Source organism: Trachemys scripta, chromosome 1 (assembly GCF_013100865.1).
Source record: "Trachemys scripta elegans isolate TJP31775 chromosome 1, CAS_Tse_1.0, whole genome shotgun sequence".
NCBI lineage: Eukaryota > Metazoa > Chordata > Testudines > Emydidae > Trachemys > Trachemys scripta.
In genome coordinates, this window is record NC_048298.1 from 285,535,488 (window position 1) to 285,552,067 (window position 16,580).

At 41.0% G+C, this 16,580-nt stretch overlaps 1 protein-coding gene across 1 annotated transcript in view; it reads right to left on the bottom strand.

Annotated features, from left to right (window-relative positions):
- EPSTI1 (epithelial stromal interaction 1) overlaps positions 1 to 16,580 on the bottom strand; it is a 78,386-nt gene that overhangs the window by 22,550 nt on the left and 39,256 nt on the right. Inside the window, exons 7-8 of the mRNA XM_034758423.1 lie at positions 7,967 to 8,060; positions 4,004 to 4,087 (exon numbers count right to left, since the gene is read on the bottom strand). Coding sequence (XP_034614314.1) covers positions 4,004 to 4,087; positions 7,967 to 8,060 — 178 coding nt within the window. The remainder of the gene's footprint in view (positions 1 to 4,003; positions 4,088 to 7,966; positions 8,061 to 16,580) is intronic.

A 16,580-nucleotide genomic window follows, 5' to 3' on the forward strand; every position in this document is an offset into this window, starting at 1 on the left:
AAGCCTGCATCCCCAAACAAGGGGGAAAAATTCATAGGGAAGCGTTGTAGACCAAACTGGATGAACAAGCACCTTAAACAGATTATTAAGAGAAAGCAGAGCGCCTACCAGGAATTGAAGATAGGATGGATCAGCAAGGAAAGCTACGGTCAGAAAGTATAGGGATAAAGTGAGAACTGCCAAAAGCCAAGCAGCGTTGACCTTGCAAAGGAAATTAAAACCAGTAGCAATAAAGTTACTGTAGCCACAGAAATAAAATGAAAAGCAGGAAAGAAGTAGGACCGCTAAACACTGATGATGGGATGGAGATCAAGGATAATCTAGGCATGGCCCAACACCTAAACAAATACTTTGTTTTTAATAAGGGTAATGAGGAGATTAGGGGAGTGGCAGGGTGGTTAATGGAAATGAGGATATGGAAGTAGGAATTACCAGAGCCAAGGCGGAAGTCGAACTATAATAGCTTAATGGTACCAAATTTTATGGGGCCAGATGATCGCCATCCCAGAATATTAAAGGAATTGGCATATGGCATTGCAAGACCAATAGCAAGAATTTTTAATGAACTTCTAAACTCAGAGATCATACCCTATGTCTGCAGAATTGCAAATATAGTACCTATTTTTAAGAAAAAGAAAAAAGTGACCCGAGAAACTACAGGTTTGTCAGTTTGACCTCAATTGTATGCAAGGTCTCGGAACAAATTTTGAAAGAGAAAAGTAGTTAAGGGCAGAGGTAAAAGGCAATTGGGATAAAATAGAACAGTTTTACAAAAGATAGATCATGCTAGTCCAACCTGATCATTTTTCTTGAGAAGGTAACTGATTTATCAGTCAAAGAAAACACAGTATATCTAATCTACCTGGATTTCAGTAAGGCACTGGATAAAGTGCCACATGGGAAATTATTAAAGTGGAAGAGATGGGGATTAATATAAGAATTGAAAGGTGGATAAGGAACTGGTTCAAGAAGAGACTACAACGGTCATACTGAAAGGTGAACTGTCAGACTGCAGGGAGCTTACTAGCGGAGTTTCTCAGGGATCGGTCTTGGGACCAATCTTATTTAAGATTTTCAATGACCTTGGCACAAAGTGGGAATGTGCCAATAAAATTTGTGGATGACACAAAGTTGGGAGGTATTGCCAATACGGAGGAGGACCAGAATATCATATAAGAAGATTTGGACGATCTCAAAAACTGGAGTAATAAGGAAATGGGATGAAATTTAATAGTGCAAAGTCATGAAGAAGGAGAATTTTTGCTATACGATGAGGACTTATCAGTTGGAAATGAGAGGAGAAAAATACCTGGATGTATTGATTGATCACAAGATGACTATCAGCCACCAATGTGATGTGACCATGAAAAGGTCACCATGCAGTCCTCAGGATGCATCAGGTGAAGTATTTCCAATAGGAGACAGGGAAGTATTAGCACCATTATACAAGGCACTAGTAAGACCTTACCTGGAATACTGTGTGCAATTCTGATCTCCCGTGTTTAAGAAAGATGAATTCAAATTGGGACAGGTGTAGAGAAGGGCTCCTAAAACAATCCAAGGAATGAGTATCCTCTCATAAGGTAGGTTTTCCAAAAAGCTTGGCTTGTTTAGCCCATCCAAACGAAGGCTGAGGGAAGACATGGTTGCTCTCTATAAATACATCAGATGGATAAATACCAGGCAGGGAGAGGAGTTATTTAAGTTAAGCGCTAATGTGGTCACAAGAACAAATGGATATAAACTGGCCATCAAAAAGTTTAGGCTTTAAATTAGACAAAGGTTTCTTTGGAATAGCCTTCCAAGGGGAGCAATGGGGGCAAAAATCCAAACTGCCTTCAAGACTGAGCTTAAGTTTATGGAGGGGATGGTATTAAGAGACTGCCTACAATGGCATGTGGCCCATGTGAGGTTGCTAGTAGCAAATATCTCCAACGGCTGAAGATGGGACACTGGATGATGTGGAGGGCTCTGAGTTACTTCAGAGAATTCTTTCCTAGGTGTCTGGCTGGTGGGTCTTGTCCACATGTTCAGGGCCCAACTGATCGCCATATTTGGAGTCAGGAAGGAGATTTCCCCGGGTCACACTGGCAGAGACTCTGGGGCGGGGTGGGGGTGTTCACCTTTCTCTACAGCATGGGGCACAGGTCACTTGCAAGTTTAAACTAGAATAAATGGTGGATTCTCTATAACTTCAAGTCTTTTAACCATGATTTGAGGACTTTAGTAACTCAGCCAGCGGTTAGGGGTCTATTACAGGAGTGGGGAGGCGGGGGGAAGGTTCTGTGGCCTGCAACATGCAGAAGGACAGACTAGATGATCACAATGGTCCCTTCTGGCCTTAAAGTCCATGAGTCTACATGGGGCTGGCCCGGTGCTGAGCACTGTGACGACCCTGCTGGCTCCCCCGTGTTTGCCAGCACCTATAGGACTGACCCTTGAAATGTTAGTGATACCGGCTCTGTCAGGATTAGAAGCTCCTTGGCAGCTGCAAATGCCTCTGGCATGGTCGGTACCAAGAGAGTGTTGGTACACAGCGGTGCCACAGATGTGGAAGGTGCTCCTTCTGGTTCCGGACTTGACAGTACTTACCTAGGTGCCGCAATCTACAGTTCTGGCTTTTGTGGTGCTGAAGAAAAGGAGTACTTGGGCTTAGATCACACTCTACTCTGATCCACATGCCTAACAGACTTAGATGCCGAGAAATCTCCCCCTTTTGGCCGTCTGCTTCTTATGTTTTTTTCTTAGGTACTGGGGATGGTGAGCAGTACAATAGGAGACACAAAATCCAAATCTAACACTGAGGCACTTTGTGCTGAGTCTGACCGACCTGGCTCAAATGGAGGTCTCAAGGCCACCTCCATGAGTAGAAACTTTAGTCTGGTGACAATCTTTCTTCGTGCGAGGCTTAAAGTCTTTGAAAATTTGGTGATGCTCCCCTGTATGAGCTTCCGCCAAACACTTTAAGCAACTTGAGAGCGGGTCACTCAGGGGCATAGCAGGCAATGTATGGCTTGACCAAGGCATCCCTCTGCACCAGGAACCGACCAAAACCCTCAGGTGGGGTAAAACCTACCCAATTGTACTGAAACACTAATAACCAGAATAACACTGAACTATTTACAATAGAGTACAAGAGTACACAATCCAGTGAGAACACTTTCAAAAGCAAGATGAGCCGTTCCAGCGACCATTACAGGCAATAAGAAGAAACTGAGGGGGCTGAGGGTTAGCTAAGCCCTTTATACAGCAGCAGAAGGTGCTCAAGCCACCCCAACAGGTACGACTGAAGGAAAAATTTCCAGCAACTGTGTGCACACCAAGAGTGGAATGCACATGTACAAACACTCAAAGAAGAAATTAGGTTCCTTAGAATACTAAACTGGGCACCATCATCTAAAAAGGTGTTATGCAGTTTAAATGCAGGGAAGAAAAAAAGTGCATAAACTAATAGTTCAGAGCCAACTAGCTGTAAGCCAGGGATCGGCAACCTTTGGCACACAGCCCACCAGGGTAAGCCCCCTGGCAGGCCGGTCTGGTTTGTTCGCTGCTCCAGGCCAATGGGTGCGGCGGGAAGCGGCAGCCTGCACATCCCTCAGACCGCGCTTCTTTCTGCAGCCCTCATTGGCCTGGGACGGCGAATCGCAGCCAGTGGTAGCCGCTATTGGCCGAACCTGCCAACGCAGCAGGCAAGCAACCGGCCTGGTCCGGCAGGGTGCTTACCCTGGTGAGGTGCGTGCCAAAGGTTGCCGATCCCTGATGTAAGCTTTGTAGATGCTTCAAACCATATCTGAACTTTGCATCTTTGCCTATTTGACTACCTAAAATTGGTCTGAAGTACCTTTCCTGAGGAGACCTGGTGCTCATATGCCACAGTAATGAGTATGTTTTTTAAAACTGGTTACAGAGCACAGCTCAGTACAGAAACGTTATACATAACGTTATACATAACGTTTTTTTTTTTTTTTTTTTTAAATAAACTGTTAACATATTATATAGTTACCTTCCTCCGTTGTTCTGCCTTCATTTCCTGTAGTTTTCTGTTTTCATCGTCCTGGAGTCTTTGCTTATAAGTGTGGCTTCTAGTCTATTGCACAGCAGAGCATAAAAGCAATATATTGACAGAAGATCCCGCTCTCAATCTTTATAGACTCAATTAACATAAAACTAGTTGAAGATATTTCTGATTACTTAGGGATAGATTCATCTAAGTTTAAAAACCAGAAATGAGGCTCTTCTGTGAAAAATTCACCATTTAGAAGTTAGTTTATATACACCTTTCGTAATACAATTGCTAAGGTGGTTTGTTCTCCAGAGAGACCCTGTCTGCAGTATTCTATGGTTCAGACTCCTCTGGGGGATTTGTTTGAATGGGAGAAGTCTGTGAACTAGATCTGAAATCATTAACAAGTGGTCTGTTTCTGCAACCCTTACTTATGAGTCTCACAATGCATGTTCTCTTGTCATTTGCAGTTATTGGGGGATATACTACTCTTACCTTCAGCAGGGACTGTGCCTTCCTTTGTGTGTATATCATACTTAGCACATTATTAATATTAAAACTAACTTAGTTTAATACAAAAAGTTGTGGTGGCCATCATATAACTTGTATGACTTTATTAAAGGCTTTGATATACTTCTACACAAGATTCTCAAAGGAATTTGATAAATGTGAATCAAATGAAGCTACTGAATGATGGGTACATAGTTTGCTATAAAGGCTGTATGGAGACAGCAATTATTAATGGGTTCAGTCTCGAGCTGGAGGAGCGGTTAGATGTGTCCAGGGAGATTCATTCTGGGTCCAATATTATTTATTACTTTCAGTAATGACTTGAGTGGTTGTGTGAAGAATATATTAATCAAGTTGGAGGACAATAAAAATCTAGACGGGATTGTTAACACTTTGGAAGACTGGATTAAAATTGATTATGATCTTAATTAATTAAATGGGGGGGGGAGGGAGAAGAGAAGCCACCAATAAAAAGAGGAGTGTCCCTAAAAAGAAACTGAATTTGTCTACATCCAGTGGGAAGGGATAAATGTGCACTCAGTGATGTTTGTGCATTAGACAGTAATACCACGGAAAGGATCTGGGAAATTTAAACTGTTTTTAGCAAGAACTGTATGTCCTTTTCTAGTACATGCAACCACTGAGAATCATAACAATGCTAAAAAATTAGAATTTAGAGAGTGAAAAATTTAACCTCACCCTTTTCCCAGCAAAAAGACACAAATTTGGCAACATGGAAACATTTGTGGAATTTGTGTCAGGTTTGCTCAATTGTTCATGTAACAAAAATTCCAAAAAGTTCAAAATGTTTTGATTCTAAAGGACTTCTTGTTTTGAAATTTTATTTAAAATAATGTTAACCACTCAAAAATTAAAATTACATTGAACAAAACATTTCGTTTGACCCCAAATGAATATTTTTTATGTTTTTGGAAGGGCTCATGAACTGAAAGTCAGTTATTTTGTCCCTTTTATTAAATGTGTCTTTACTAGATCTCTTATATTTTAGAAGTTGAACAAAAATAAAAAAAATAGCAGGTCACAATTTTTTGCAGGTTAAACACAGACTAGCTGAAAACACCACATCAAACTAGAACAATTCAAGTATAACATTTCCCCTTTGCTATTACCTCTTAGTGCTCAAGTGGTTTTATACCGAGTGGTACTTCATTGCTTATATGTTATAGCTCCCTTAATGGGGCACAATAGGTGCTAGTTTACCTGTAGAGTGGTTCCACTAGCCTGAACAGATCTTTTACAAATACAAGGCCATAGAGTCATGCTAGCAAGGAGTGACATATGCTATACTGGCTCATCACATATACACAAGCAGCAAGTATCAGAGGGGTAGCCGTGTTAGTCTGAATCTGTAAAAAGCAACAGAGGGTCCTGTGGCACCTGTAAGACTAACAGAAGTATTGGGAGCATAAGCTTTCGTGGGTAAGAACCTCACTTCTTCAGATGCAAGTAATGGAAATTTCCAGAGGCAGGTATAAATCAGTATGGAGATAACGAGGTTGGTTCAATCAGGGAGGGTGAGGTGCTCTGCTAGCAGTTGGGGTGTGAACACCCAGGGAGAAAACCAGAAACTGCTTCTGTAGTTGGATAGCCATTCACAGTCTTTGTTTAATCCTGATCTGATGGTGTCAAATTTGCAAATGAACTGGAGCTCAGCAGTTTCTCTTTGGAGTCTGGTCCTGAAGTTTTTTTTGCTGTAAGATGGCTACCTTTACATCTGCTATTGTGTGGCCAGGGAGATTGAAGTGTTCTCCTACAGGTTTTTGTATATTGCCATTCCTGATATCTGACTTGTGCCCATGTATCCTCCTCCACCTCTCCCTACCCTAGGGCCATCACACTAATGTCTCTGAAATCAGGACCAGTCCTGGGGAGGTTTTCAATTTGAGTACATCCTACTGAAATTTGTAGGACTAGTGCTGCCTCAGATAAATCCACTAGGCCCAGGTCTCATTGTTCAGCTCTCGTGTGGTGATAGGTGGGGAGGCAAACATGGCTTTACATCATCGTTCTGCCTCTTGTATTCTTTGCCATTTCAGTGGCCTGCTTGGTCCCCAACATAAATTAGAGCAGCCCTGAGGGGGCCCACTAAGGGATGCTGCATCAGCTGAAAACAGCTAGAGCATACTGTACTCCAGCCACGACCCTCCCTTTACCTGCACACTCTGTGTGTGGGGGGCTGCACAAAGGACACTAGAAACTCATTCCTCCAGCTCTGTGCCAAGAAGGGAACTTCCTCTACAGCTGGTGTATTCCCTAAAGGCTGTTTCCACCCATTTTAAGACTCTTATACCTGTGGTGAAGGTAAAGGAAGCCACTGGGAATTGGTCCCTGAGACTCAAAAAAAAAAAAAAAAAAAAAATTAAATTATACACCACCTTCTCAGTTCATGGTGTTGAGGGACAGGGAAAGAGACTGTGAAGCAAGGGCTATGAGGAAATGCCAAGGTCTGAACATATTCTCTCTACATAAAGGTTTCTCAACCTGTGAGGCTCCAATGTATTTCCAGGAAGGCTGAAGCAAGACTAAAGCCAAAAGGGAGAGGATTTTTTTTTTCTTAGTAGCTGACACTTAAGATTCAGCAGACACTAAAGCTGCTATGGTATATGAGCTATTCAGTAAAGTTTCCAAGTTTTGCTGACTCCAGGGTATGTAATGACCAGCTGTAATTTCTTTCTGCACACGGTAGCTGATCTGTTGCCCGTCACTGCACCTGTAATGTGGGCCTGGCTCCGCAAACATTGGCATAATGACTCCCCACGGCAAATGCTTCCAAAAGCGGGGCAGCCCAAACAGCTGAGTGCACTTCAGGAATTATTGATTAGACAAACAATGAGGTGTTCTTTCCCTTGTTAAGAATGTAGGGAAAAAAAACCCTCAGGAAAGATGTAAAGAGCAATTATTCTGATTAGTTACTGGTGGCTGATTAGAGTAGTGATATTATGAGATAAGATATCAGATCAGTTCAGAAATGGGACAACCCACCCAAGTTAATTTTGGAATAATTTTTCTAGGGGATACTGGAGAATTCCTGTGGCTGGATTTTTAATATAACTCAGCACCCAGCAGCTTCCATTTATGCATCTAAATGAAATAGACAGGTTTTCAAAAGGGTTGAGCAACCAGAAGGGTTAGTTGCTTTCAATGGGAACTGCTGGGTGCTGCGCACTTCAGTTTGGGTCAACTTTTCAGGGATGGATTTATGAACAATGAAGTCAGTCCGTGCAATGCAGGGAAAAGGTCTGTGAGGCTGTAGCCATCCTTCCAAGCCAAACTATTCCATGGTATGCATTATACTGAGTCTGTGCAGTTTATTAAACTAAATGAAATGCTAACACGGCTGTTACTCTGAAACCTAACATTGTATTGTTGGTAGCACCGTTAGCACTAGCAGAACATTACAGAGGATGTGTCATATTCCATGGTAGGACTTACCCATGCTGTAGATTCTGGGCTCGGATTAGCCATCTGACAGGAGTTTCTCTTTGGCAAACCCAAGTCCAATCTCTCCAATAGTTCAGTGGTTTTACTACAGAGAAACCCAAACAGAGTTGTTAGTGCTTTCTTGAAATATAAATACAGCCTACAATTGCACCCCTAGATTCTAACCCTAGATTTATCGTGCAATAACAGAAAAGCACCATAGCTGGAACAAAAGGTTTGATAGCTAGATAGAATGAAGTGGAACATCAGAAACAGAACTGATATGATGGATAAAGCATTTGTTGGGAGTGATTTGTTTGAAAGAGAAAAAGCAGAGCTATTTCTGTGTTAAAGGGGCCTTTCTCTACCATTTTCAATCTTATTCTGAGACACATTCTATCAGATTTCACCATCAGCAGCATATAATTGCTTACCTGAATCCTTTGTTCTAAACCCTCCCACCAGCATCTTAAATGACAAGATTATTTTAAAGTATTTTTCTTCATGCTTAGTACAATGAACCCTTACATCAGATTCTTTCATCTCTCTCCTGGATTAAAGATTTTGCCAAGGAAAGATCTTCATGCAGGCATTGATGGGCACGAACCAGACTTTCCTGACCTCCACCGCAAGTTGCCTGGCATACCTGTTATTCAAGTCTCTGCATGCAGGTGTGATTGGGTGGCGAGAACGTGTTTGATGGTTTGTGGAGATTTGTTGAATTTAACCTTGTGCTGCACTATGATTTTTTTCATAGCTGTGCCTAGATGCATTCATAAGCACTTTTTTAAAAAATCTGAAAAAACATATGGATTTGGGATACACTGGCAGATTATAGTTTCATAAAGAAAACTGTGGCAATTTACAGCACAGCCTGCTCTCATAGCTTTTATAGTGTTTACAAGGAGACCGTATGCAAAAGAAGCCCTTCCTCCCACACACATATTTAAAGAGATAATATGCACTTCTCAGCGTAACTAAACTTAGAAATGCATATGAAAACCTCCACTGGTATCTGTACATTCTCAGGCTTCTGGGCTGAAAAACGACGTTGTAATGTTGTACACCATATGTGCCCAAACGCAACAGACTAGAAATAGTGTAGCTAATATGTAAGAGACAACTGCAGCATTTTGTGGCCTGTTGCATATGGATTCTGGCAGCTGCATGCTAGATGCGCCACTCAGCCACTTTGTTCCTTGCAGACTGGGCTACTTATGATTTTTTTTTTTTTTTTTTTTTTTTTTAAGCAAAGTGCTTATTACTCAGGCCTACTGATAAATAGCACCAGTCTCAGCAGTAAGGAGCTTGCTGTATGCTTGTCTGATTCTTCCCTCCACGTCCCCCCCCCGTCCCCAATAGATTTGTTTTTAATCTTTAAATGCTGCTGCATTCTTTATATTACTCTGAAAAGTACGCTAGCTTATTTTGACACCATGTTGAATTACTGGTGTAGTCATTTCAAACCCAAGATAAGCTTCAAAGTAGTCAAGAGGATCTTAACACAGTTAAGAGGGAAGAGAACCTGGAGAGGCCAAGCAGCATCCAAATAGTGTCATAGTCGTTTTGTTTTTTCCATACTGGTAGTTTCCTAATTTTATTTGTCATCAAAGCTGTGAGCTGAGCTCTCTACTGATGTAGCTCTTTGGCTTCATTTGTTTTACACCAACAGAGAATTTGGCCATGTTTCTCTAAAGTGTTATACAACTTTAAGAGGGACAGTGTAACGTCAAAATAATATACACTATTTTAACAAACCCAACCTGTGTCATTATCTGATTAAATACGACCATGTAGATCATTGTTGCTACCATTGTTACATAATTGCAAAAAATCTTGTACAAATTATGTCAAGTAAGGTGTCTATGGAAAGGTCATGATTTGCTGAATAGTATTATGCTATTTGTATGCATGTATCATTTTGTATTTGAAGTTATGAGTATTGGCTCTGTATCTGTATTTCAAATATGTTTGCTCCTGCGGTAACGCCCACAAGGTATTTAGCCTGCACATCTTGAAAGGACTATTCAAGTTAAGTGGCCCATCAAGGGACGCTCAACTAACAATGGACTATGGAAGACACCCATCTACGCCTGAGGGACTTTCGTGTGAACAAGTGGTAATGGCCTCTGTTGTGACTAAGAGAAATCATGCATGGACATGTGACTTGCCCATGTGACTCCAAACACCCTCTTTCTATCTGTAATTTTCTACTAGCTGGGCTGAGGGCTTTGTTTGAAACAATGGGTTTCCTTCCACATGGCAGAAGCTATAAAAGGCCCTGGAAACACCTCCATTTTGCCTCTTTCCTGCTCAAACCTCTGGACTATGAACTTATACTAATGGGAGCATTCCAACCAAAGGACTGAGGACCTTCCAATGATTTGGAAGCAACCAGAGACTTGATTTAAGCCAGCAGTTTATTCCATCACTGCTACAAGCCTGAACCAAGAACTTTGCAATTATTGTATGTATTTGATTCCTTTAACCAATTTTAACTCTCACCTTTCTTTTTTATAAATAAACCTTTAGATTTTAGATACTAAAGGATTGGAAACAGCATGATTATTCGGTAAGATCTGAGTTGTATATTGGCCTGGGTACGTGGCTGGTCCTTTGGGATCAGAAGAACATTTTATTTGATGAAACTGGTTTTAAATAGCCACTCATCTTTAAGTCTCGTGTTTTTGGTGGCGATACAAGGACTGGAATGCCTAGAGGAAACTGCTTACCCAGTGTGATGAAACTGAAGTTTACTTTTGTTGCTGGTTTGGTGTATCTTAAGGGAGAATAACCACCAGTTTAGGGGGGGGGGATATCTGCCCTATTTCTCGGCAGTTTGTCCTGAATTTGGTATTCGCAGTGGTGACCCACGGAGGCATGGTGACACAACCAACCAACCACAAAAATAAAAAATCCCCACAAAATTCTTATATCTGTAACAAGCAACACGCTAGATTATTCAATGTAAGATTTCATAGACAGCAAGAATGAATTTGACTTATGAATTTGATTACTGCATCTTTACTTCTCAAGCCGGGAGAAATGCCAAAGTTTATCTGATCAACCTCCCTTGATATTTCTAATCAATTTTACTTTCAGGGTCCCATGCACTTACAGAACACTGCATTTTGGGGTGTTGCTGATACCACAGGTAGGGTGAGTTGGTTTTTAAAAACTGTTTCCACTGGAATAATTTAAAAATTCCTAGAAATGCTTATTGGTTTCAGTCTTCGAAAAGCTTATTTCTACAAAAATCTAATAAGTGCTGGTCCCAAGAGAGTCCCTTTGGGTGAAATGAGGGAGCTGATGTCAGCTGAAGGAGAGTGTGTCCAGAGTTCATAGTAAATAGATACAAAAGGAAACCATAGTTTAGAGGTTCTTAATGTGGGGAAAAAACAAAATTAAAAAATAACATTAGTACAACAGTTCAGCTGAGACCTGAATGGGACCTCCCTGATGCATAGTTTAGCAGCTCAGGAGACATTAATCTCCCTGCAGAAATGGCACAGAGCCAGAGCCAGCCTCCAACACGTGCAGCCATTACAGTGGTGGCAGTCCCAGAGCTTCCGCTGAGATGGTAACGTTTCCATACTCGGAGCTCCTAACCCAAGGCTGTGGCTTTAAACCACAGTCAAGGTCAAAATCCTCAGCATAACGGTATAGAAAAGAAAATACCTTTTGAAAGAAACTCAACTGAGCTGCTTTTAAACAAGTGTTAGAAAGAAATTCAGGATCACATACAGCAACACAGAATTCTGTGTAACTGTAACACAAGTCACAGAAGTGCAATGCCTTTGTATTTGCACAAGATATGCTATCATATTACCCAGTGCTGTGTGCTCAAAATGAAAGTTCCTACTGCAAGACACACACAAGCATGCATGCTTACTGCAGGCCCTGTCAGATTCCTCATCTTCAAACTGTACAAAAAGAGTAATTTTAAATATCATTCTATGTAATTTTTTGAAAACTAATAAAAAACCCTATATTTCTAGTCAGAGGCGGGATTATAGAAAGCAGTGTAATAAAGTCCATTGAATTTTCAGCATACTGTTGGTACTCCCAACAAAATCATGATTTACAAGAGATTTAGGCCCCAGTCCTACAACTGGATCAATATTGGCAGACCTCTAAACTCTGATCTGACTGCAGCATCAAGGCCTAAAATTCCTAGTCAGCATTGTAATGGAATGTTAAACTATTATAGTGTTATAGTAGATGGTAGTGTGTAAAAATACCTTATGTAAGCTAACCTCAGCCATAACTGGCAGAACATTAAAGGATCTTACAATAAACACATCTGGTGTGTATAAGCAAGCTCTGTAGCCAGTCCATATCTGATACAGAAGCACATGACATGGTGTCAGGAGTAAACAAAGAACAGAAACAAAAGAAAAATAGCAACAAAGGTTGCAGGATCTCATCAACATGCCAGTCTTCAGTGCTCCAGACAACTTCAACTTTGACAAGCTCCAGAATGGACAGACTGGAAACATTATTTTGCAAGATTTTGCATTGCTACCAAGCTTCACAAAGAAACTGGAAATATACAGGTATCTTCTTTAATTTATGTTATGGGGAAGCTGGCAGACCATATCTTTAAATCCTTTGACTTTAATGAGGACCGCCACAAAGATGACTAGGAAAGAGTTCTGGCTATGTTTGATGCATATTTTATACCTCAGAGAAATGTGGTTTATGAAGGAGCATGTTTTCACCTGAGAATTCAAGAACCAGGGGGAAATGTTGAATGTTTTATAAGAGCTCTGCATACATTGGCTGAAAACTGATTTGGGGAAAATATAAAACTTGATGGTTATTGGGCTTACAGATAAAAACCTTTCACAACAGCTACAATTGAAGAGATGTGACCTTAGTGCAGGCTATATAGATAGCAAAGCACTCAGATTCAATCAAGCAACAGAACAAAAAGGCAGGAGCAACTTGAAAAACCTGAAACCGGCTTAGACGCTATAAACAGACACTTGCATGTGAAAAGTTACTATAATAAAACCCCTGCAGCAAAGAGAGAACTCCTAGGCTACGAGAGACAAATTCCAGCCTATGTGCACAAGGTGTGGAAAAAAATCATATCCCAAGAGAGGATGCATGTCCAACCAGAGGCGCATGATGTAATACAGGAATGAAATATGGACATTTTGTACCTTTGTTTGCCTCACCATAATGGTCAGGAAGTTGACTCATATTACAGACAGACCATCAAGAGCCACTGTTTCTGGGATCACTCACTTAGGATGACAGAGCTTGCCTGGAGAGTGAAACTGAATATTCATAGCAAGACTATTGACTCTAAAAGTGACTTGGGAGCTAGTGTCACAGTCATCTCAGAAGGGACATATGGTCACTTTCAAGCCCTCCCAGAGCTTAAGTCACCTGAAAAAGCTCTGGCTGGCCCTGAAGCTATTCCGAACTGCATGGGCCAGTTCACCACAGAAACAACTTACAAAAAGACAAAAAGCTATGCATTCAGAGTGCATGTGATCAAAGGATCAAAGACCAACAACCTTCTTTGTAGGTTACACATGGAGTGTAGCAGCCATGATGGGCCTAGTAACAAAGGAGAAAGAACTCTGTGGAGGATTTGATGATATTGGACTTTTGAAAGGAGATCAAGTGAAAAATCAACTTAAGTGACAATTCTGGATCAGTCAGTGTATACACACCTCTACGAGAGAGATCTTGGAAGAGACTAGATGCAGATTTATGCAAATTCAAAAGACTGGTTGATCTAGTCATTGTGGACTATTTTTCCAGGTATAAAGAAATAATATATTTGAAAGATCGAACGTCAGTCTTATTGAGAAACTGAAGTGCACTTTTGTTCACTTCAGTTTCCAGAACAACTCATGATGGACAGACAATGGACCACAATTCACTGTGGCAAAATTTAAGTCATTCTGAATGAAATGTGATTTTATTCGTATTACTAGCAGACCACATTGCCCACAAGTGAATGGAGAAGCTGAGAGAGCTTGTATAGACAGCCAAGAAAATCTTGCAGCAAGAAGATCGATTCCTTGCTTTTCTGAGTTGCACATCAACACCAATATCAGCTCTTGGATATAGTCCAGCACAACTCTCAATGGGAAGACAATTCAGAACTACTGTTCTTTTCCAAAGTTAGAATCTGTCTCAAAAGGCAAAAAGCCTATGAACACTTTTACAAGCAAACAGACAACACTCAAACAGCTGCCAGGTCTAGAACCTGGTGATCAAGATCTTGTCAGATTGGATGGTTGGAGAAAAAGGATGGCCAAATCCAGCTGTCGTAAAGAAAAATAATTCAGGGCCCAGACCATATGTGAACGAGACCAAGTGGAGCATTCAACAGAAACCACTAACATCTACAATTTGTTCCTCAGAAAGAACAATCAACAGAGCAAACCCCACAGACAGCAGATGCAGAACAAGATAACGAAGTCTCAAGGATCCCAAACTGACCTCAGCCAGTCGTTACAACTAATGGATGACCAAGTTATTATGTGTTTGGGTCATGTCATTAGAAAACAAGTAAGATTCAGACACAGTTAACAGACTGATCCATATTGAACTTCAAAGACAACATGATAGAGTAAATGGTAGGAATGTAGAATTTAAAGGGGATGAAATGGAATGCTAAACTATTATATTCTTCAGCCACTAGGTGGTGCAGTGTGTAAAAATACCTTATTTAAAAGAACTACAGCCATACCAGGCAGAGCATTCAAAGATCATATGATGACCACAGCTGGTATGTGTATATAAACAACCTCTATAGCCAGTCAATATCTGGTACAGGAACATGATAATCACAGAGTACAGTTCTTGACAACTCCTTTTATTTTATTGTGATTAATCATTTATATGTCATTGTAGATCCGATAGTTAAAGAGGTGACAACAAAGGACCCAATCTTGAAAAGCCTGTGAGTAAGTGCATATTTAATGATTCAGTGTATGAGATACGGATGCTGAATTGGGCACCTTGTCTGGTGGTAAGATGCCCTGAAAAGCTGTCACTACATTTTTCAGCCTGGGCACAAGTTTCCTTACCTGCCCTTTACAATGATCATTTGTTTTTTTAAGTGGGATATTTTAAATTCCTATGAAAAAGCCTCCATGGGCAACACTTTGCACAGCTATGTTAAAATATTTGTCTATATTTAAAAAAAAAACCCTTCTATTGTATTTTTAAATTGTTACTTTTGAATGAAACTAATCACTATTAATATTGTTGCTTTAATCAGTGGAGAGTAAGATACCATTATCTATTTTTTAAAAGCTGGTATATTTGTTCTGCACAATACCTTCGCATCCATCACAGATCTGATGCTAGGATTTATTTCTCCCTATGATTTTCAGTAATCTCTACCTTCGTTTTTTCAAAATCATACCCTTTTATTAACAAACAAAACAGCTTCTGAACTCATTGCCTGCTCAGACTGTGGGGTCTCCAGCAATACAGCTGTATTCCATTATTCTAACAGCACCCCAAGGCGTGCTAGATCTCTCTCAGAACAGATAAAATACATGATCCCTGACCAGAGAAGCCTGCATGCCAATTGGAGACATAAAATAAGAATGGGGCACCAAGACAGTAGGAATGTCTGTGGAAGAACTAAGGGAACAGCTATCAGATTATATGCCTGCTCTGTCATTTTACAATGCTTGTCCTACTTATTTTACAATTTCTCTTCCGGTCCAACTGGAGAGTAGTTAAAGTCCCCCATGAATAGTGTTCTAGATATTTTTTCCTAGGCTGCATGGACATTTCTTATCCAGCCTTTACTATGTAATAATGGGACTTCTTGTAATCACATATTTAAGTTTCATTCCAGATACCACCACTATACAGCTAAATTCTTATATACAGACACAGTTTCCTGCATTGCCCATCAGAATCAACATGCTTAGTCTAGTTCCCTTAGAGGCTTTATTCATGGCTGGTGAAACCAAAGTTGTGATCTCACGCAACAGAAAATCCACCAGCAATGAGAGCTCAGCCATGGAAGCTGCCCGCACACTTTGCCCCAGTGGGGCAGCTGGAATTAGTACTGCTGCAGCCCTGAAATGGGGCTGAGCAAGCCCAGAATAGGACCAGGCCAGATGGGAGTTGTATTGATTCACTGACTCTCCCAGGGAGCCTACTTTAAGAGACATGGGGCACCCAGCCATAGCTCAATTTTAAGGTTGGGGTTTTCATGAATGATTAGAGTTGCTCTAACTCCACTCCAGCTGAAGCCACTGAGTGCTTGAGCAGTTACATGTTTTTTCAGCTAACCAAGCTTTCTGCCAATTTGAGGCTTTTGAACAGTTTTCTAATTCTTCCTCCCCCGCTTTTCTGTGTAGGTCTCTCATACAGCAAACTGACCAACTACAATATAGACCAGGGGTAGGCAACCTTTCAGAAGTGGTGTGCCGAGTCTTCATTTATTCACTCTAATTTAAGGTTTCGCATGCTGGTAATACATGTTAACATTTTTTAGAAGGTCTCTCTCTATAAGTCTGGGGTGTGTGTGGAGGTGCAGGGCAGAAGGCTAGGTGTTGGGGGGAGGTCAGGGCAGAGGGCTGGGGTGCTCGGCTCATGGGGGTGCTCCCAGCCCCCTGCCCTGAGCAGCTCATGG